The sequence below is a fragment of the Amblyomma maculatum genome, chromosome 5, assembly GCF_055883805.1.
Source record: "Amblyomma maculatum isolate TAMU_Amacu chromosome 5, ASM5588380v1, whole genome shotgun sequence".
Classification (NCBI taxonomy): domain Eukaryota; kingdom Metazoa; phylum Arthropoda; class Arachnida; order Ixodida; family Ixodidae; genus Amblyomma; species Amblyomma maculatum.
The window spans coordinates 125,899,382-125,921,496 of NC_139348.1; the positions used below are offsets into that span (position 1 = coordinate 125,899,382).

Here is a 22,115-nt window from a genome sequence, read left to right on the forward strand (position 1 = left end):
AGATTGTTGGCTAAATAGCAGTGCAGGGACGCATGAAAACTAAATCGGAATAAGCAAGAGCATTTAAAGATTACCCGTGCCCAAAAGTAAAGTCGGTAAAATTGAAGAGTTATCTGAGGTGAAACGCATAATAAACAAAGGTTGAGCATGGTGATGACTGTCACCACCTTCCTTCAAAGGGAATGCTCTAACAATAATCTATCATCATCATCATCAGCCATCGTTCATTAGGAGCGCGTTAGCAGCCTGCGTGCGAGGGTAAAAAATCTAGTCTATAGGGAGCATGCATGAAGCGATGCATGCTGGGTAATCCGAAATATTGTTGTCGCTGGCAGCAGACGACGCAGCGCAGCACTGCCACTCAGCCTCAAGTCGTGTAATGCGCGTAGGATGCTGGCGCAATCGCAGAGGCTGACTGTCATTCTTCACGATTCTACAGATAAGTCTGCACAGGTGCGAGGAGGCAAAGGATCCCTCTAGCGGCGCTGATGAGAATGGCTCGCACGGCTCAACAGACACGATTTTTACGTAACTCCGGGCAAGTATGAAGCTATAGTCACCAGAACTAGAAATCACGAATGAAGGCGATGTCGACGGGCGGTCACAGGTCCAGACGCATAGTGCAGTGAATCGTCCGCACGTAGCCTGACCAGGTGAACGCCGCACTGCTTTGCTCTTCTTCGTAGGGTGCCCAATCTTTTGGGCGCAAATGTACGCTCCTCAGGAAATCTGCCGACATCTTGCGCACACGCAAGGGCATTGCACGAACAGCCGTGTGTTTGCTCGGTGGGCCGTCGCAAATTGCAATGCATTCGGTCAATTCAGGCTGGCTGTGCTATGATAGTGGTGCTGCCCGCCGTCCGCTGTCGACAACATCATGGCGGATTACCCATCATGCATCGCTTCATGCAAGCTCGCTATAGACCCCGCTCCCGTGCGCACTGTTGTCGGAACACATTCGTGCGATGTGGTTAGAGGAGGCTCATTTTCCTTTCTAGTAACCTTCCACACAATTCCATCGCTTACGACTGAATACTAATGAACATGTGTCCGACAGGAGAGACGCGAATTCAGGAATTAAGTCTAAAAAAAGTGTCTCTACACGAACAGGGGTCCCAAACGACAACCGCCGAAGGTGGCTAGCCACGCTACCGCACATACCCTTGAAGGCACAGTGTGTGTCTCCCAAATGTTTATTATTGCAAAAGCATTATTGGCTGTGTCCTGTTGGCGAAGAGTATCCGCAAAGTTTGTAAAAAGTTGAATTACATTTTATTGTACATTGAGGAGTGTTTAATATGTAGTAGTGAGGTGGACAAATTGTAATTAGTTATTGAAATAAATTCAGAAAGAGGTAACAAAGGAAGTCTGAATGAACCAGCGTCTGCAGAGGTTAGCAAGAGGCGTTTGTAAAATTGGCGGATAAATGGCAGGGTGGGGACGGATGAAGCTAGATCGAAGGTAAACAAGGGCATTTAAAAATAACCCGTGCCCAAAAGTAAGGTCGTTAAAGTTCAAGCGTTGTCTAAGTTAAAAAGCATAAAACGGAAGGGTTGAGCACGGAGGTGACTATCAGTATCCAGTTTCAAAGGGGATGCTCTTAACGTTTACCTATCTATAGTACACAGACCTACCGCATCCGGACCAATTAGCAGGAACGCACTGGTTGCGTGCGGTAGCTCATTACGGGGACGTATCGCGGATCGTTCTGTTCTAAACCTCTCTAGCAGCGCTGAGTGCTGGATTTATACTTATTTGCTGAAACACACGCTATCGAATGCTGCTGATCCGAGAGTCGGGCCTACATAATACAGTGAAGTTGGAGTGAAATTTTGATTCCGCTTTTTAGAGAAGTATTCCGATTAACGAGCCACCCACCTGGTCCCAGCGATAGTATCGCAAAAGCGAGATGACCGACTTGGAGACCTTGGACAGCGGCGGCAGTGTTCTGGCGAACGTCTGAAATGACCGGCCGGACACCCGCAGGTCTGAGCAGCGCTGCAAGAAGAGCACGAATTAAACTTTAGTTCTGGTTGGTGGAGGGGGGGGGGGGGGTAATACACACGCAGACACTTTCTTATTCTCAAAGCGTGATGGGGGACAACAATGGCAGCTTAGTAGCCAAATCATGAGCCGCTCGTTGGAAATATAGTCGACACTGCTTACGGTCTGTGATTCTGGTATACTAAGAAATTCTATTTGGTCTGAAATTCAAAAAAACAATTTACTTTACGATGACTTACATATTGTTTTATTCACGTGGTTTAACATCTTATAAAGTCCTCACTAAGAGTGACGCCGTAAGGCAGAAACACGTATAATTTTAACTACCGGGGATAGTATGATGTACACTGATATTACTCAGCACACCAACGCATTTCCCCTCTCCTTCATCAAAACCCGGCCCCCGTGGCTGGGCTCAAAATTGGGCCCCCGAGTCAGCAACCAAGCGATCCACCAACTGAGCCATCAAGGCCTGCTCAACAGAAATTCCGTCTGATAACACCCATCACTACCTTCCACACAAAAGAAAATCCCTTGCTGGATATTTTTAGTGACAACTGAACTCAACTTTCCTGCCAAGGGAAAGAAAGCGTAGCAGGGGGAGGCAGAAAGTTAGGTGGCCGGATGAGGTTAAGAAGTTCGCAGGGGTCAAGTGGATACAGCTAGCACAGAACCGGGTTAATTGGAAAACGATGGGAGAGGCCTTCACCCAGCAGTGGGTATAGTCAGGCTGATGATGATGATGAACTAAATGCGAAGAATTTGATATCGTACCGCGCATTCGAATCTAAGCCGACTTCGACGTCACACCTTCAGTCTCTATCCTCAGTAATATCAGTGTTCACCAATGATCGTGACATTTCATTTTTGTACTTAAGGGAAGTCATCTATAACAAAAAAATAAGCCGAAGACGACGAATGCAGATCCCCTTGTTGAAACGTTGGCTCTGCTTGCAAACAGAGGCTCCCTCCTCTACCCTAATTCAGTGCTGTTTCATATCGTGTAGCCATGTTCTCTCTCCCGTTCTATCGTTGAACTACATGTAATTCATGAAGTTATGAGATCGCGCGATGGCTTTGTATAATGAAGCTGCCGAGCCTCTAGTCGGTCAGTCATGGATCATGAGCCGAGCACGCTGGAACGTGAAGGATAATGGTAGTACTATTTGGCATTGGAAATGTCCAAGCTCCCATTCGATCATGGGTTGGTTGTACCTTAGGTTCCTTATTTCAGGTGTGAGGATTGGATAGAAATCAACTTCATAGCCTTTTTGGATGCAGAGTAATGCACGCTACTTCCGATAACGGAAACAAGATTGTATGGCATGTTTAATGTGGGGCCTTGTATCTATAATAGAATCTGATGTCACTACCTAACCAAGTTCAATAACGACATTTTTTTAGTTCATACATACTTCCTGAACTATATACATACATACTTCCTTGGTTCAAGTTAGCTGGGACACCCGGTATATATATATATATATATATATATATATATATATATATATATATATATATATATATATATATATATATATATATATATATATATATATATATATATATATATATATATATATATATATATATATATACCGGGTGTCCCAGCTAACTTGAACCAAGGGTTACAAAATAATGTATTTGAGGTAGGTTAGTGAAACCAAATGCATACAACTGCCAGCCTGTTTGCGCACTACAGGCAATTTTTTGTTTTGCAGTTACTTAATTCGCTAATTGTGTTAATTTCTATAATTTTTTAAATATCGACTTTAGACCAAATATGTGAATTGGAAAGTTGTAGAGCACCTTCAGAAACCCCCATTCCATTAACTTCGATAAAGAAAGTCTCACGTGTATCTTTTTTTTTCGGGCTCAGAAGAAAGCGCGCGAAATACAAATAATACCACGTGACTAGCGCATTTGTGCGCCGCGATTGTGGTGCTCTCAGTCGTGGTTTGAGCGAACGACATAAGCTGCGGCTGTGACCCGATGGTCCCGTTGCAGCGGCAGGCAGAAATTTGGCGATGGTTCGAGCGAGCTCGAGCTCGCCCGTCACCACCGCGATTTTGGCCAGGCCTGCGCACCGCAGTAGCCTACATCACGACAGGCGGATGGCGATAAAAAACCGGCAAATGAAGGTGCAGCGCTAATTTTAGTCGAGTCACATGATATCATCTCGCCCCTTTACCCAAGCTTGTATGCGCAGATTCAGTGGCTGATACCTTATCGCTCATTCGTTTGTCGTGACGTTCGCTGATGGGAGAGAAGGAGGCCATGTTAAAATGTCGGTGGTGTCGGCTCGCCGCTCTCGCTGCTACTGCACCGTCACGTGGGCCGGCTGTCTGACGCGGGCGAAGAAGCCATCGCAGGCATATCGGCCTGCGATGGCTTCGGGTTTGGGCCCACTGCGGAGGAGGGGCGCGCAGCGGGGTTTACGGAGCTTCTCACAAACGCACACCCCTGTAAAAGCCGAGCCCCAGGCCGGGGGACGCTTGTACCCATTTTTACCGGTGGGTGTCCGGCGGTGGGTTTCGAACTGACCACCTCCCGCAGCCGAGACGGGCGCTCTAACCACTAGGCCACGGGGCCAAGAAGACACGGCCGCCGCTGATTTCGTTCGCTCAAACCACGACTGAGAGCACCACAATCGCGGCGCACAAATGCACTAGTCACGTGGTATTATTTGTATTTCGCGGGCTTTCTTCTGAGCCCGGAAAAAACGATACACGTGAGACTTTCTTTATCGCAATTAATGAAATGGGGGTTTCTGAAGGTGCTCTACAACTTTCCAATTTACAAGTTTGGTCTAAAGTCGATATTTAATAAATTAGATAAATTAACATAATTAGCTAATTAAGTAATTGCAAAACAAAAAATTGCCTGTAGTGCCCAAGGAGGCTGGCAGTTGAATGCAATTGGTTTCATTGACCTACCTCAAATATATTATTTTGTACCACTTGGTTCAAGTTAGCTGGGACACCCGGTATATATATATGCGCTTTGCACGGCTTAAAAATGGAAATATATATATATATATATATATATATATATATATATATATATATATATATATATATATATATATATATATATATATATATATATATACGCTCTGAACGGCTTTAAGATCGGAATGTGGGAGCTCTGATAAAGCAGCCTGACAGACCAATTAAAGCCAATACTTCTATGTAAAGATTTCAGATAAAAATGCATGCATCTTGGAAGGAATGGAAACTGTCAGAAGCGCAGCGTTTATTTTGAAGGCCAAGATTTGAAAAACATATAGGAGAAGGAAAAATTAATTCGAGAACACTAAAATTCTGCCTTTATGGTTATGATGCGGCAGTGTTGACGGTCCCTGCCTGCCGACTGTCATTGTGAATTCTGGAACCTGTATATGCACATTTCTGCTGACTATACCAGAAACGTTAGCAAGCTATGCTGGCGCCGGAGTTGTCTTTAAAATGTGAAACCGGAAACGGGTTCCCTCGTGACGTCATCATTAATGGCCGGATGAGACATGGTAGAAAAAGTGCTGCATCATCGAATCATGAATGATTAGTCAAGCGACAATGAAGAAACTGTGTAAGTAAAGAGATATGCGATTTGTGCAAGTCATGAGTCATTTGAGTCAAGAATCATGTGAATTATAGTCATGTGAGCCATAGGTCATGAGAAAAAAGTGCGTAAGTAGATGTAGAAAGCCGTCGACCAGGAGCCACGGACGTCGCGCCAACTCTAATGCTTTCGCATTGTCCCAACGCACTTTCTCACTTTCTGCAGTGACCTTTGTCATTTCTTCCTCTATTATTGTACACGTTCTCCTTAGCATAGTGTCATAAATACCACTTCAGGCGATAGATTGCTTGACATAGATGGGTTTCTCGAGTATTTTAGTGACTGAGTCGGTTGAACGATATTGCGATAAGATGAACTTCGCTGCTCTTCTCTGAACTTTCTCAATTTTCTCTGTATGGTTCCTCTTGAACTGGTCCCACGCAACGCTCGCGTACTCTAATGTCGGGCGGACAAATGTCATATATGCGGCTAATTTTGTTTTTTCAGGAGCGAGTTTCAACTTACGTCCTGAGTACCAGAGCTTCTTTTCAGCTACGCAGCATATGTTGTTTATGTGTGCTTTCTAGTTGAGGTCATTGGATATCGTTACACTTAAGTACTTGATTTGATTAACAGGTTTTAAATACCGATGAAGGGTATCGACATGAAATATTATCGTCAAGACGTCTAGCAGGATAGTTTTAAACAGTTTCAAAATCTTCATAAATTTCACGCATCAGGTCAGGCGTTTTCACGCAAAATTTCACCAAAATGCCATATCAAAACGGCTGATCTGATGGCATTTTGAGAGAGGTTACTCTAAATAGCTAGTTCTAACTAACCATTAGAAAAATTATAGCTAACATTCAAGCGAGTTGCCTAAAATTCGCATTTTCGGTCCTAATGGGCCCCCACCAGAGGTGTGACTTGAAGGGCCGCTCTGGTTCAAAGTAATCGGCACAATGTGCGTACAAACATCGAGTCATGCTCTTGCTGAAATATCTGGATTGCTTTGCTTCAAGTGGACCTCGCAAAAGCATTTTACCAGTTTCGCCACTTATTCCTGTTTGTCTTCTAAAGGGGGCGAATGCTGAGTGAACACAAGAGGGTGCAATGTCTTACAAGAATGATTCTACTCTATTGATTGTAGATGGACACATCAATGATCAGTCCCTGTACCAATCCTCTCTTCTATACAACAAGGCTGTCCTAAGTCTGCGCTGCATTTTGTCCTTTACCTGGAAGCAGTGTGTTGAGTGTTAATATTCGTAATAGTAATATTCCTGGCGTTTGCCTTCTTCGGAACAACGTCAGAGTGCTTGCATATATGGACGATCTTTCTTTACTCTGCACTGATAAAGCCAGGATTGAAAAAATTGTATGCACTACTGTACAATTCGGCACCGTCTCAGGTGCTTAGGTTAATCTTTACAAATGTTCTGGCATTTAGTTTGGTTCTAGGGGCTCAATACCTCCCCTATACTCAGGTCTAAAAGTTCGTGTGCCTTCAGAACATCTGGGTGTTCCACTTCATGCACGTAAACTTCTTCCCTTAATTCTTACTTGTCACCCCTTCTTCTCATCCCCGGCCTGTGCGACCGAAGCGGCAGTCGCCGGGGATGAACACGATACCTGAATTGCGGGCCAGAGAGCGGTGGAAGTCGGTTGCATCGAGGGCTTTGAATCCTTCAGCCGAACCAGTAACTCGAACCGTTTGAACAGCGGTGGCGCGACTGCGAGCGCTAACACATTTCCGTGTTAGCGTTTCTGTGAGAAAGAACTGAATAGAGACTGCAAAGCGGTTGTATTCGTCGCCCGTTTCCATGTGGGCAACAATGGGGCAACAGGACCGCAGCCTTCTGACGATTGAAGCCTTTCAGCGGCCAATACCAGTTAGCTTACGCCGCTTGATGCGCTAAGCGACGAAGCTGTGCTCTGCCAATTTTTTATTAGTGCTTTTCCACACCTCATCATCTGTTCTTCGTTTTGTGGCTCTTCAGCATAGGATTTCAGGCGCGCGGACTTGTATTCATGATTATTAGGCGATCTTCTTAGTAAACAGTTTTTGATATTGTAAATGAAAGCTTATTTATCATTTCCTCAGTTCTCTTCTAGTACAGCCCTCTGACCTGACGCAGAGCAGTTCGTTACCAGCAATGCCGCGGATTTACGTGCCATTACAGTTTTCAGAATAGCCTCTACGAAAAAAACGCCAACAGGATCGAAAAAGCAATAAAGGAAAACTGCACTTTATTATTATTATTATTATTATTATTATTATTATTATTATTATTATTATTATTATTATTATTATTATTATTATTATTATTATTAGTAGTAGTAGTAGTAGTAGTAGTAGTACTAGGCCCGCTTCTCTTCTCCGTTTTTTTTTTTATTAATGATGTTTCCTCGGCGATAAAGAACTCCTCGTTTCTTCTTTATGCTGATGATATAAAAATATTCAAGGTAATACATTCTTTTCAAGATTGCGTGTTGTTGCAATCGGACATATCTGCTTTTTCTGATTGGTGTGCGATGAATCGACTTACCCTCAATTCTTCCAAAACTAGGGTTGTGTCCTTTACTCGTAAAACACATAGCTTTCTCTACCATTATTCTGTCAATTCTGTGCTGTTGGATAGGGTTGATGAAATTAATGACCTTGGTGTACTTTTTGACCGCACCCTCAGCTTCTCCTCTCACACTAAACGCATTGCTCAGCGGGCTATGCGCACACTCGGATTCGTTTGCAGACTTTCGAGAGAGTTCCATACTCCACTTCCGTTCCTAAAACTGTACCTGTCCATATGCCTCCCGGTCTTGGAGTATGCGTCGGTTGTTTGGAATGGCACTTGCAAATCGAACTTGGACAAGGTTGACAGAGTACAAAAAAAATTTTTACGGATATTTCATTATCGCTTTCCTTTCGCAACTTCCCCCTCTCGCTCCACCAGGAGCGCCCAACTGAATCTTCCTTCCCTTCACTGCCGTCGTATCAGACTTGATATCATATTTCTGTACAAACTCCTTCATGGCCACATTATGTGCCCTCAGCTCTTAGAGTACATCCTACTGCGCGTTCCGCGAAAGAGCATGAGGGAATTCAGACCATTTCAGGTTTCTCCTCTTCATTCCCACTCCCCTCTGGACAGGATGCAGTGGTTATTTAACTCTTTTTGTCCTCACCTTGACATCTTCCAAAACTCGCTCTGTTCATTTACATTGGATGTTCGTAGCGTTGTATTCTAAATAGTACTTTATCACATATAACTCCCACTTTCTAGCCTTAAATTGTATTTACTTCACTTTTTGCTTTTTCTCCTGTTCAATGCTGTCTGTATCTTGAACTACTTTTTATCCGTTTCTTGCTTATATTTCAACTTTAAACTTTATATTCGAATCTTACTGTCCCTTGTTCAATTTTACTTCTTTATTGTATTATTCTGTATTTCTAGCCTGTGTTTTAAGTACCATGCACTTGTTGCGTCTGGAATGGTTGTTTATTTTATGTATATTTCTATATTACTATAATCAATGTCAGTTATCTGTTTTTTTTTTTTCTCTTCTACCTACCGTTCTTTTTTTTTTTTCTTTATTTCCTGGTGTGCTAAAAAATTCTCTCACTGTGTATATAAGTGATGATACTCGTTGTTTGCTTAATTTCCGTGATACTTTTCGTCTCAGTTTCATTTCATGTATTATTTATTTCTTTTTTTTGTGTTCTCTCTGTGTGTGTAAACATGTTTGTGCTTTTTCATTTTTTTTTTGTGCTGCAGCACAAAGACCACATGGTTGTTCCTGCGCACATTAAATAAAGATTGATTGATTGATTGATTGATTGATTGATTGATTGATTGATTGATTGATTCATTGATTATTATAGCAAACACAAACTTCTTATTTTAGGTGATTTTAATACTCCTGGTATCAACTGGAACTCACTTATTTCTTCTCACAACAATCATTACATATTAAGTAAGTGTAACGCTCTACTTGATTTCATAGCCTTTAACTCTTTGCAGCAACACAATTTCATTGAAAACTGTTGCGGTAATATTCTTGACATCTGTCTATCGAATTTTGAAAGTGTTCGAGTCTCGAGTTCGGACATACCGCTGACTCGCTGTGAAAAATTTCACCCTCCGCTTCTAGTTACTACTGCTGTCTCTGCCTCACCTTCTACTAACTGAGATCGGGTGGGGAATTCGCCCCGTTTCGCGTATGCACGTGGTGATTATGTCGGTCTTTTCAATTTCTTCTCTTCCGTCGTCTGGTCCCTTTTAAATGACATTAATGATTCAGATGGACAAGTCAGTCGCTTTACAGAAATAGTTCTTGATGGTATGCGTCGGTACATACCTTTGCATACTCCTACGCGTAGGAAGTTCCCTTCCTGGTTTTCAAGGGAACTAATAACGGCGTTAAAGCTCAAGGAACGGGCCCATCGTAAAGCGAAACGCCCTGGGTTTCACAATCGGGCAGATGAGTTTCGCCGTGTGCGTTCTCTTTGCAAACGCTTATACAAGCGGGACTACGACTCCTATCTTGAGTCTTTAGAGAGGTATGCCTCAAATCGTCCTAGTCAGTTCTGGCGTTACGTTCGCAAGCGTTCCATTAAATCAGATTTAAGTATCAGCTTAGTTGACTCTCAGGGTTCGGAAATTCGGGATGTTGCCGACAGTTTTGCACAACATTTTTCCTCCGTTTACAAACATCCACATTGTGATTCCGTTTGCCTCCCATCTGGTGCACTATCTAATTCCATTCTCTTTGACGAGGAGTTGATAACTGAGAGTCTTAAGCGTCTGAGACCATCTTTGTCTCCTGGACCTGATGGCATTCCAGCTGCCATAATAAAAGCCTTCAGTTATATCTTCGTACCAGTACTGACTGCCATATTTAATAACTGTTTAAAAAATGCTGCCTTTCCTCGCGTGTGGAAAATGGCACGCGTGTTTCCTGTCTTCAAGTCTGGAAACAAAACTGATGTTTCCAATTATCGTCCGATTTCTCTTCTATGTGCAACCTCTAAGCTTTTCGAATTAGCTTTGCACAGCGTACTTTCCTTCCATCTCAAACATATCATAGTACCGAATCAACATGGCTTCATGTCGGGTCGCTCTACTTCCACCAACCTAGTCACGTTTATGACGTATGCCTCTGCAGCAGTCCTTCAGAGGGGTCAGGTTGACACTGTGTACTGTGATATGAGCAAAGCTTTCGACGTTGTTACTTACTCACTACTTCTTGAAAAACTTCTACTCTCTGGCGTTGAAGTCTCACTCGTAGCCCTCCTACGCAACTATCTCCTTGATCGCTTCTGCTTTGTCAGTGTCAATGGACAGACTTCTTTCGTTTACCCTGCAACGAGTGGAGTTCCTCAAGGTTAAGTACTAGGCCCGCTTCTCTTCTCCGTTTTTATTAATGATGTTTCCTCGGCGATAAAGAACTCCTCGTTTCTTCTTTATGCTGATGATATAAAAATATTCAAGGTAATACATTCTTTTCAAGATTGCGTGTTGTTGCAATCGGACATATCTGCTTTTTCTGATTGGTGTGCGATGAATCGACTTACCCTCAATTCTTCCAAAACTAGGGTTGTGTCCTTTACTCGTAAAACACATAGCTTTCTCTACCATTATTCTGTCAATTCTGTGCTGTTGGATAGGGTTGATGAAATTAATGACCTTGGTGTACTTTTTGACCGCACCCTCAGCTTCTCCTCTCACACTAAACGCATTGCTCAGCGGGCTATGCGCACACTCGGATTCGTTTGCAGACTTTCGAGAGAGTTCCATACTCCACTTCCGTTCCTAAAACTGTACCTGTCCATATGCCTCCCGGTCTTGGAGTATGCGTCGGTTGTTTGGAATGGCACTTGCAAATCGAACTTGGACAAGGTTGACAGAGTACAAAAAAAATTTTTACGGATATTTCATTATCGCTTTCCTTTCGCAACTTCCCCCTCTCGCTCCACCAGGAGCGCCCAACTGAATCTTCCTTCCCTTCATTGCCGTCGTATCAGACTTGATATCATATTTCTGTACAAACTCCTTCATGGCCACATTATGTGCCCTCAGCTCTTAGAGTACATCCTACTGCGCGTTCCGCGAAAGAGCATGAGGGAATTCAGACCATTTCAGGTTTCTCCTCTTCATTCCCACTCCCCTCTGGACAGGATGCAGTGGTTATTTAACTCTTTTTGTCCTCACCTTGACATCTTCCAAAACTCGCTCTGTTCATTTACATTGGATGTTCGTAGCGTTGTATTCTAAATAGTACTTTATCACATATAACTCCCACTTTCTAGCCTTAAATTGTATTTACTTCACTTTTTGCTTTTTCTCCTGTTCAATGCTGTCTGTATCTTGAACTACTTTTTATCCGTTTCTTGCTTATATTTCAACTTTAAACTTTATATTCGAATCTTACTGTCCCTTGTTCAATTTTACTTCTTTATTGTATTATTCTGTATTTCTAGCCTGTGTTTTAAGTACCATGCACTTGTTGCGCCTGGAATGGTTGTTTATTTTATGTATATTTCGATATTACTATAATCAATGTCAGTCATCTGTTTTTTTTTTTTTCTCTTCTACCTACCGTTCTTTTTTTTTTTTCTTTATTTCCTGGTGTGCTAAAAAATTCTCTCACTGTGTATATAAGTGATGATACTCATTGTTTGCTTAATTTCCGTGATACTTTTCGTCTCAGTTTCATTTCATGTATTATTTATTTCTTTTTTTTTTGTGTTCTCTCTGTGTGTGTAAACATGTTTGTGCTTTTTCATTTTTTTTTTTGTGCTGCAGCACAAAGACCACATGGTTGTTCCTGCGCACATTAAATAAAGATTGATTGATTGATTGATTGATTATTATTATTATTATTATTATTATTATTATTATTATTATTATTATTATTATTATTATTATTATTATTATTATTATTATTATTATTATTATTATTATTATTATTATTATTATTATTATTATTATTATTATTATTATTATTATTATTATTATTAAAACTGCACCCTAATAGACCTGTCAAAAACAAGGTTTGTATTAATTTGACTCCACAAAACTTCATTTCAACATTTATATAAGCGAAGAATGTTTTCATTCGTTCTCGCGATTTTATGTCAAGACATAAATATTGCGAAGCGTTGTTTTCCGCCCTGTAAAAGAAAACACAGAGACTGGAGTTGAACAGCACATATTTTATAGCATTCAGTGATAGTTTTCTAAATATAAATCAGGATTGGCAACATTTTTTGACTAGCCCCCTTCCCATATTTTATTATCGAATCAAATCATACTAGTAAAAACCGAGCCTAGCCCCCTTCCCATATTTTATTATCGAATCAAATCATACTAGTAAAAACCGAGCAAGTGCCGTGAGGCTGCCTGGAAGTGAGAAAAATCGCCAAGTACCAAATAGATTAGATACTAAATTTTAAAGTGAGATGTATGCCTTCAAAGAAACTCATTCAGACGTATAGTGATAGCGCCAAGTGCTCTATGCTGTTCTCGATGAACAAAGTGCCGTCGTTCAAGCCCACATTCATATGGGAAATTAATTGAACACAAGAACACCTAATGTAGAGCGTCTTAACATTGTACAGATAATTTAGTACGGGTACGAATAAATAATTGTTGAGTTCTGACTCCTCCCTACGTAAGAAACACTAATAAGGACCCGTAATATGAAAGAAAAAGCTCGCACTCAAAACAAACAAAACACTCAAAAGCATTAGTTCCCTATTAAGAAGCTTTGCGTCCGTGCTTCGAAAGCAATCAATAGCAAGTGAAGGTATACGTAGAAAAGCCTGCGATCAATAAAATTTCCAACATAATCCTGTCCTAACCGAGCTTTGATGGTGGGATGAAGACGTTATTGATTTAAACCGAGTCATTTGTACGTATTAATCGTGCGAAAAAAGGAATGAAATAGTGATAGCAGAGACATTCCGGCATGCCTCTACATAGCAATGACAATGTGTGTGTATGCATGCACACTGCGAAAACTAACACACTTGACCAAAGCAACTCTATTCTAGCGCAAAACTTTCTCTAGGAAGTTTTGTGTTTGGCGTGAACACACAAAATATAGGAGAAAAAATGAACCAATGATTTGCACTGAAATGAACTTGAAATTTGTGCAGGTACCTCAGAAGCGTTAATTGGTAATTGCACAAAAATGGAATCGTTCGTTTTTTCATTATTTTCAAAACATCTGGTTGATTGATTTATAGGAAAGGAAAGACGCAGTAACTGTCTCACTTGTTTTCTGTGGACACCTCAACCACGCCGTAAGGGAAAGGATGAAAATGGGATTGAAAGTGGAAGGAGAGAAAGAGGAGCCATAGTGGAGGGCTACGGAGTAATTTCGACCACCTGGGGATCTTTAACGTGCGCTGACATCGCACAGCACACGGACTTCATCTGGTGCAATTATTAGCTTCCTTGGCGCATACACAGCAAGCACTACGCAAAATTTACTATATCAGTGAAAGATAGAGATCTTCATGCAATATGCAGTGCAAAGGAAATGAAATGTCGATCTTTTGTCGCCACACGCACTGCTCGTTTTAATGTGGAAACAACGCCGCATTTTTCATGGACATATGGGGTCTCGAGAAGTCTCAGTAAGAGATCAAGATGGCCTAGTATATTGCAATACTCAAGCAGCGGAAACAACCAAACGTGCAGTGCTCGCAACGGGAGTCCGAAAGTTAATGTCTAGTTAAATAGGACGCGGCTACTGCGGGTCTTAATCTCGCAAGACCTTTTGCGAAAATGTTCACAGCAAGCTGTAAGCGGATTCATATCACGAGACACGGTAACGAAGTAGAGTAGCATTCGCAGTTTGTTTGCTTTCACGCAGATACTCAAAGCTTAAACGTAGATATGCCAGGGCTGGTTACTTGAAACAAAACGAAAATGAATAGCAGAATTACCTTTACGTCATGACAGTTTGCAAGCATTAATTAATTTATAAGCCACTATTAAAGCGACGACTCGCGCTTGAGCCTATCTTTCACGCCTATGCTACTTATAAGCATTCTAGAATGATGTTCTTAGCTACACCATAGAGGAAGGTAGGAATTACTGCAAAAGCAGAGAAACATCGGAAGCTACTAAGGCTCGTTTCTCGTGACCAGAAATATGCGAAGGGTATTGAAGCTTTAAACCGAACGCAGGCGGGTTCATAAAGTTTAAATGTATGCCAAACCATGCCGGTTTCAGGTTTTGCTAGGATTTATGACGTGGAAAGTAACACGACTTTTGACCGATAGGCAGTGCCGTAAGTGTTTGGAGTAAAATATGTTATCTAACCTTATCTTTGTTACAATGGCTCGTTCTGAAAACGTGTTACCGCTATCCAGGGCTCAGGGCTGCGCGGCACTTATCACCAGAAAACGAGTGGAAGTCTGCATAGTTAATTGAATACCTACCATCAAACCAGCAACCCCCAAAAAAAAAACGGCACAGGTCGGCGAACACTAATTACAGTCCGGAGAAAAAGCAAAGCAAGAAAAAGAAAACGGGGTCTTGTAGGTTTGTGGTTGTTAGTTGGCCGTCTCATTAAACAATCAATTTGCGATGAAAGTGACGGGAAAAAACTAAAACATAAATAGAAAAACTTATATATCCAGATTGACGAGTAACGGTTCCGATGGTGGCTGCTAAGTTCATTTGGGCGCCTTTTTGTCGCGGTTCTGTTCTTGAGAAACGCGTGTCCTAATTCGGCCCAGGGCAAAGACCGCCGCCACCTTGCACAGCCGCCGATATTGGGATCGGTGGACAGGGACTGTCTTGTCACCTGGCCGCAATTAGCGCACGTCAGGACAGGCGCTTCGCGGAGACACCAAGCATGTTTAAGGTGAGTCCTGGCCCAAGGTTCATTGTAGTCGACGGTTGCGGGTGAATGATGATTGATAAGCCCTGCAGCCAATCTTCATGCACCTCTATTAGATAACGAATTTCCAGTAGCGTGCTTGGCCTAGAAACCGGACTTCCAATAAAACAGCACTAATGAGCACTCATTCTGATTAAGAAATTCTATTGCTTTTAGAGTCTATTTCGTGGTAGAAGTCTCACTGACACCACAAGCATAATAATGGATCACACTCCAATAAATCACAAGAAGGCTGCGCTTTTCGCGAAATTAATTGGCTGTAAGGTCAGTACTCGCTGGAACTGTCTGGTGTCTCCGCTGTGCTGGATTCACAATGCTGCACCCTTGCAATGCTGCAAGGGATCGTTCCCTTCGATGGTTTCTTTCGTGTATGCATAGTCTACAGAGAGTTCGAGGATTTCTTTTCATGGTCTAAAGCTTTCTCGAGGCAAATGATGATTAGAGTTTATATAGAGAGAAAGTCTCGTGGAGTCATAAGCACATGAAAGCATGATGGAAGTCATTTTCATCAGCGTCTAATCATATTCTGAGGTCTTATGTGGAAGTAACTCATCTGATTGATTTAGGACGTTCTGCTGGGAGCGCATACGTTGCTAAAAGCAGCAGGTTAAATTCGGAGGCCCTCGAAATTTATGTACAAATTATCAATTGGTTGTCTCTAGACGCCAATTAATCGGGAGTCAAACTTTTCGCTTAAGATGTGCAGCCTCTAGGGAGTGCAAAAATGTCTTCAAAGACAGGTTGAAAACAAACGCACATAATAGAAGTGGCCGTGATATCTTTCCGCCAGCTAGCGCCACTACTCCTGTGTGCTCTGCCCTGATGGGGCTGGTGCAGGTGGGTCACCGCTGCTTGCGGCGGGGGCTGGCCTGACACCGAATTTTTATCTGTTGTAGGCCGTCATTGCACACGCCACCGCTGGTGGTGGACGACGGCTGTTGTTGCGGCGCACATCTTTCTTTCCCTCTGCTTTTCTTTCTTCTCTGTATTCTCTTCTATCTGCACGAGGCAGCGGAGGTGGCTCAGCTACAGAGCCAGTAGCATGCCCGTGCATTTTCTTTTCCTTCTTCCTACAGCCACAACAAAAACAACCACTAATCCTGCGTACTAACAAATACCTGTTTAAATAATATTGAAAGGCGTGGTTAGTTGCTTCAGTGCGCATTGCTTATGGTGGTCAACAAAGCAAAAGAAAAATGGGGACCAAAGAAGAGTGCACAATACAAGCACCGATTCGCAACTTAATGTTTATTGTAAGAAAAACATCAATGGCATCAGAAATTTCACTGTGCATATTCGGGCGTCTATAAAGCCAGGAACCTTTCAAGAATAATTAATACAACACATCGCAAAATTAGCAGTAATATGGCGACAAAGATATGGAACTTTGTGCTCGTGCAGCAAATTATCAGTTCAGTTCAGTCATGTCCGACTCATCGCCACCCTATGGACCACATCACGCCACGCTTTACGGTCTCTCACTATCTTCCTAACATCACATAACTTCATCTTCAGCGCCTCGAGGATGCCATCTAACCATCGCGTTCGCTGCCTACGCCTTCTCCGAAGAACCTCAACCTTTCCCAACATCAAAGCTTTCTCCAACGACTCCTCTCTTCTCATCCATTTAGAGGTGATTAATTCTTCACGTCTAAGCCCTGCCGGGGTGGTGCAGTGGTAAGACGCCCGACTACTGTGCCGGAGCACCCGGGCTCGAACCCGACCTCGGCGGCTGCGTTTCGATGGAGGCAAAACGAAGAGGCGTCCGTGTGCTGTGCGATGTCAGCGCACATTAAAGATCCCAAGGTGGTTGAAATTACTCCGCAGCCCTCCACTACGACTCCTCTTTCTCTCTTTCCACTTTCACACACACCTTCCTCTCTTCCCTACGGCGCGGTTGAGGTGTCCACAGAAAACAAGTGAGACAGTTACCGCGCCTTTACCTTCCTATAAACAAATCTTCACGTCTAAATCGCGCACTTGTGTTACGGATCCTCGATAAGAACTATCTCTGCAGCCATGAATTCATTCCCTGTCCTCACGTGTGTTCTTCACTCAGTTTAGAGCCTGCCGGCGCCGAAGCCTGAAGTAAGCGTAATGAAAATCGGCCGGTTCGCCAAGGACCGAGATAAGCAAACTTTTTCCTGGTGTATTTTATTCAGGCTTGAAAGAGCTCAGTTTTTCAAGAAACACGCTGGGGAGTAGAAAGGTGTGCAAAATGTTGAAGTATCTGGCTGAAGTTTTGTCGAGAATGTTTCATTGATACACAGCTTCCTTTGACATATTTTATATAGGATGGATGAACAATAACGGAATAAAAGGAGAAAAGCGATGACTAGAAAAACAAGTAGGGAGCAAAACAATAACACGAGCTTGCTTTTAAATCACCGCTTTCAAGATAAACTACCACCAGATGAAGCGCTATTGAAGTTCGATAAGAAAACTTGTGGCAGATGATACTCTACGAACATGTTCATTCAAGTGAGAAGAGTGCCTGTAAAACCGTTAGGAATTCAAAATACCTAAGCTACGAAGAAACCTAGAAGCTCACAAAAGAGAGATATAACAAAATTTGAAAAATAAATTGTGATTAAAATAAGAAAGGGAGAATCAAGGCTCGAATATAATAAATTGGTCTAAAAGAAACTTTTAGGTAGGCTTGTCTTTGGCCTTGAACGAGAAGCACGGTATAATAAGCAGGAATATATTATGCTAAACAACGTGACAAAAAATATGAGGCCGCAATATTAGAAGGCTCTAAAGCTATATGGTGAAAAAAATTTGAAGTGATAAAAGCTTCAGGGACAGAAGGTACATAATGGACTGTTTTTCAACGCGACAGTCTCTGCTCCTTATCTTCTCGCCTCCTACACAGCAATGTTTGTATGTATGTTCAGAAGCTCTGCCAGAATGAAGCCCGGAAACAGCATTATTGTTTGCTTCCTTGGACCTAAAATCGCTTCTGATCCTTTTATTTCTGTTCTAGAAGCTAGATCTTTATTCAGACCCCAAAGCGGATGCAGAAGTGTCTTGGCACTCCCTTCGTTTTTGTTTTCCTTCATATTCTATGTGAAATTTATTCTGACTTCGTTTAAATGACCTTGCGTATGTTTGCGTCATGTTGGATGAAGAGCAGCAAAATATACTGAAAAAAAAAGATAATAGCAATAATTTTTGCATCCGCATCAGCGCCTTGCACGCCATTTTACGAAGATAAGTTACTACGTCCGTCTATATAGGAGCGCAAACTCTATTACTTTGGTTCGACTTCAAATTTTGCCTTGCTGGGCACGAATGATTTTGACCTAGTTAAATGTAGACGTCTACTGGAAAGTGGTACGTATATTGCGCCTTCCTTTTCTCCCAAACCAACTTAAACAACAAGAGTATAAAACAAATCGTGAAATGGAAAGACGGCGTAACCTTGACCTAATCAGGTGTAGGTGAGCATCGAAAAGTGAGACAGGGCGGGTTCGAACCCGACCACGGCGGCTGCGTTTCGATGGAGGCGAAACGAAGAGGCGTCGTGTGCTGTGCGATGTCAGCGCACGTTAAAGATCCCCAGGTGGTCGAAATTACTCCGTAGCCCTCCACTACGGCTCCTCTTTCTCTCTTTCCACTTTCATTCCCACCTTCCTCCCTTCCCTTACGGCGCGGTTCGGGTGTCCACAGAGCAAGTGTGACAGTTACTGCGCCTTTCCCTTCCTGTGAACCAATTTAACTTTAACTTTAACATTTTGAAGAGCAGTGCGACTTAGGCAAGGACGGAAGGAAGGCGCAGACGGAGAGGCGTTGATTTGTAACCGATGTTTTGAAACGAAAAGCTTCACTAGGAGGGTCGGAGCCGAGCTTCACGTATGCCGTCTGCCACGACCGAGTGATGTCACAGCCAAGGCCAGCTGCGCAGCCCCCTCGTCAAGCTCTGCCGGCCTTGCAGATGCATATAGGAACCCATGCCTTTGGAGGTCATCGTAAATATCACTAACCATAATTTACTAGTTAAGGGATGTTTAAATACCGCTATTAAGACATCAACTAGTACTCAGAAAGTCAGTCATAGTTACCATCACTAACCAGTAGGAATGGTTAGACGTTTCGAGACGTCCATAACCGTCACATGGCGACATCATTGGCCATGACGTCATCTTGACGTCACATCTAGTCATATATAATAACCGGAAGTGCTAACGACATCACATTCTGTCATGACGTCATGGCTGGTGGTGACGTCACCAGGAGATTCACGCATATACAAATCTGACCCCGCCGGGCGTTCCATCCCTGTGTGGTTGTTGTTGCAGCTGAAGGAAGCAGGAAAAGAAAATGCACAGGCCTCCTACTGGCTCTGTAGCTGAGCCACCTCCGCTGCCTCTGATTTATTTATAGAAAGGGAAAGGCGGTGTAACTGTCTCACTTGTTTTCTGTGGACACCGCAACCGCGCCGTAATGGAAGGGAGGACCCTCGTGCGGACAGAAAAGAGAATAGAGAAGAAAGAAAAAGAAAAAAGGGAAAATGAAGCGCGTCGCAACAGCCGTCATCCACCACCTAAGCGGCGGCGGGTGCAATGACGGCCTACAACAGATAAAAATATGGTGGCAGGCTAGCCCCACGCCACAAACGGTAGTGACCTACCAGTCCCAGCCCCGTTGGGCCAGGGACAACCACGACTCCCCCTCCCTCCCCCAGTGTCCCTGCGGCTCCTTCTATTTGACGCTTCCTCGAACGCCGCACCACAGAGCATATGTAGAAATAGACTAAAAAAATATTTAAGTCACTCAATCAGGGTGACGCCAAGGATGTGACGTCACCCATCTGCCGTCAGCTGGACCGAGCTAGCTGAGGGAGTTAGAATAGCTCAGCTGGAGCGACTTAGCCAATCTGAAACAGGAAGAAAAATACTAGAATGGATAGACATCAAACCGGGATACACTGCCCATAAGACAGTGGATATCCCGGAAGAGATAAGAGCCAGGATACGCGTCCCGCCTATGCCAAAAAATATGCACCCCGAATATAACAAAGAGAGGCGCGGGCATAGAGCCAGAGCCTACGAGAAAAGAATGGGAGAACAACCAGCAGAACAAGTGGCCTACGTAGATGCTGCATGTGGACGGCAAGGAGCAGCCGTATCCGCAGTAGTCGACGGAACAGGAGCACCTGTAGTATCGGCTTCAAGCCGCACGAGAGACGCCAACGCGGCGGAGGAATTGGCAGTAGCGCTCGCTTGTGTCGGTACCAAGGCTAAATTCATACTATGCGATAGCAAAAATGCGGTTAGAAATTTTGGGAAGGGAAAAATATCAGAAGAAGCTAAGCGAGTCCTCGAATCGAGGCCGCTTGAGCGCAACGTGGAAATTATATGGATACCAGCACATGAATCCATCGCAGGGAATGAGGCTGCTCACGAGTTTGCCCGAGCTATCACCGGGCGGCTGCCGAGCAGCCCTCTTGCATGGATGTAAAGGATAGCCTAACCTCGTATAAAGAGGTTACAGAGCACTATAAACTAAGCAGAAGGATCTATCCGCCGCCAGACCGTTCCCTCGGAAACGGGGAGGCAATTGCATGGAGGAGGCTACAAGGGGGCAATCATATTAGTCCCTTTTGGGTATATGCAACAATTTCAAAAGATGAAAAGGATCTACATTGCATAACATGTGGGAGATGGGGCACTCTAGATCATATTATTTGGGAATGTAACAACAGCCCAGGAGCTAAAGAAAATATAGATAGAGACGCCTGCGAGACCCTGCTGCGAAGCGAGGACCCCGCTCAGCAGCAGCAAGCCATCCGCCTGGCGGCTGAGGCCGTGAAGCAACAATGTATATTCCCCAGACCTTAGTTTGCGAGGCTCCTGAGTAAGGCTCCATCAGGCCTGCGTGCCGCGGAGTCCGAAACGGAGCTTCTTCTCGGTGGAAATAAAGGTTTTTCAACAACAAGGTGGTAACAACTTTTATTGCCACGAAATGAAAGGAATTATTTCGGGCTGGGGCGAGTCTAGGGTGGCCTCCAGTCGGGAGCGACCTCTTGAGCTCGCTTGACGAGGGCCAGTTGCGTAGTTTTCCTTGGGCTGGCCAACAGCTTGTCCCATTCCTCCGCTGAGGGAGCTGGCAAGAGTGTCTTTGGAGGGGGATTGCTGGCGCATTCCCACAGTATATGGTCTTGAGTGGCCTGCGTCCCGTCACCGCAGTGCCGGCATGCAGGGTTGAATTCTCCGTTTGTAATTAACGATAGTCGGTAGGGGCTAAGAATGGCCTTTGTTTGTAGGCGTCTGAGTGTCGTGGCTTGCGCCCGGTCGAGGTCGGGGTGAGGGGCGGGGTACGTGCATCTTAGCTCGCGATAAAAGTTTGTTACCTCCGCGTATGTGCGCGGTGCCTCCACAGGCGCGTCCGTTCCCGATAGATCTCCCGTCTCCCGGTTGGTTAAGCCTCGGGCTAGACGGTCGACCCCTTCGTTTCCGGAGTTACCCGCGTGAGCCGGAACCCATACGAGATTGATGTTGTGATTGAGAGATCGGTTGCGCAGAATTCGCGCCGCGAGTGCGCTTACAGAATTTTTGGCGAAATTTTGAACGGCGCTTTTTGAGTCGCTTAGAATAGTTTTGGTGTGGGGATCCGCGATGGCCAGTGCG

At 43.7% G+C, this 22,115-nt stretch overlaps 1 protein-coding gene across 1 annotated transcript in view; it reads right to left on the minus strand.

Annotated features, from left to right (window-relative positions):
• LOC146189453 (guanylate cyclase 32E-like) overlaps window positions 1-22,115 on the minus strand; it is a 102,652-nt gene that overhangs the window by 62,883 nt on the left and 17,654 nt on the right. The window contains exon 3 of the mRNA XM_084605275.1: window positions 1,879-1,998. Coding sequence (XP_084461401.1) covers window positions 1,879-1,998 — 120 coding nt within the window. The remainder of the gene's footprint in view (window positions 1-1,878; window positions 1,999-22,115) is intronic.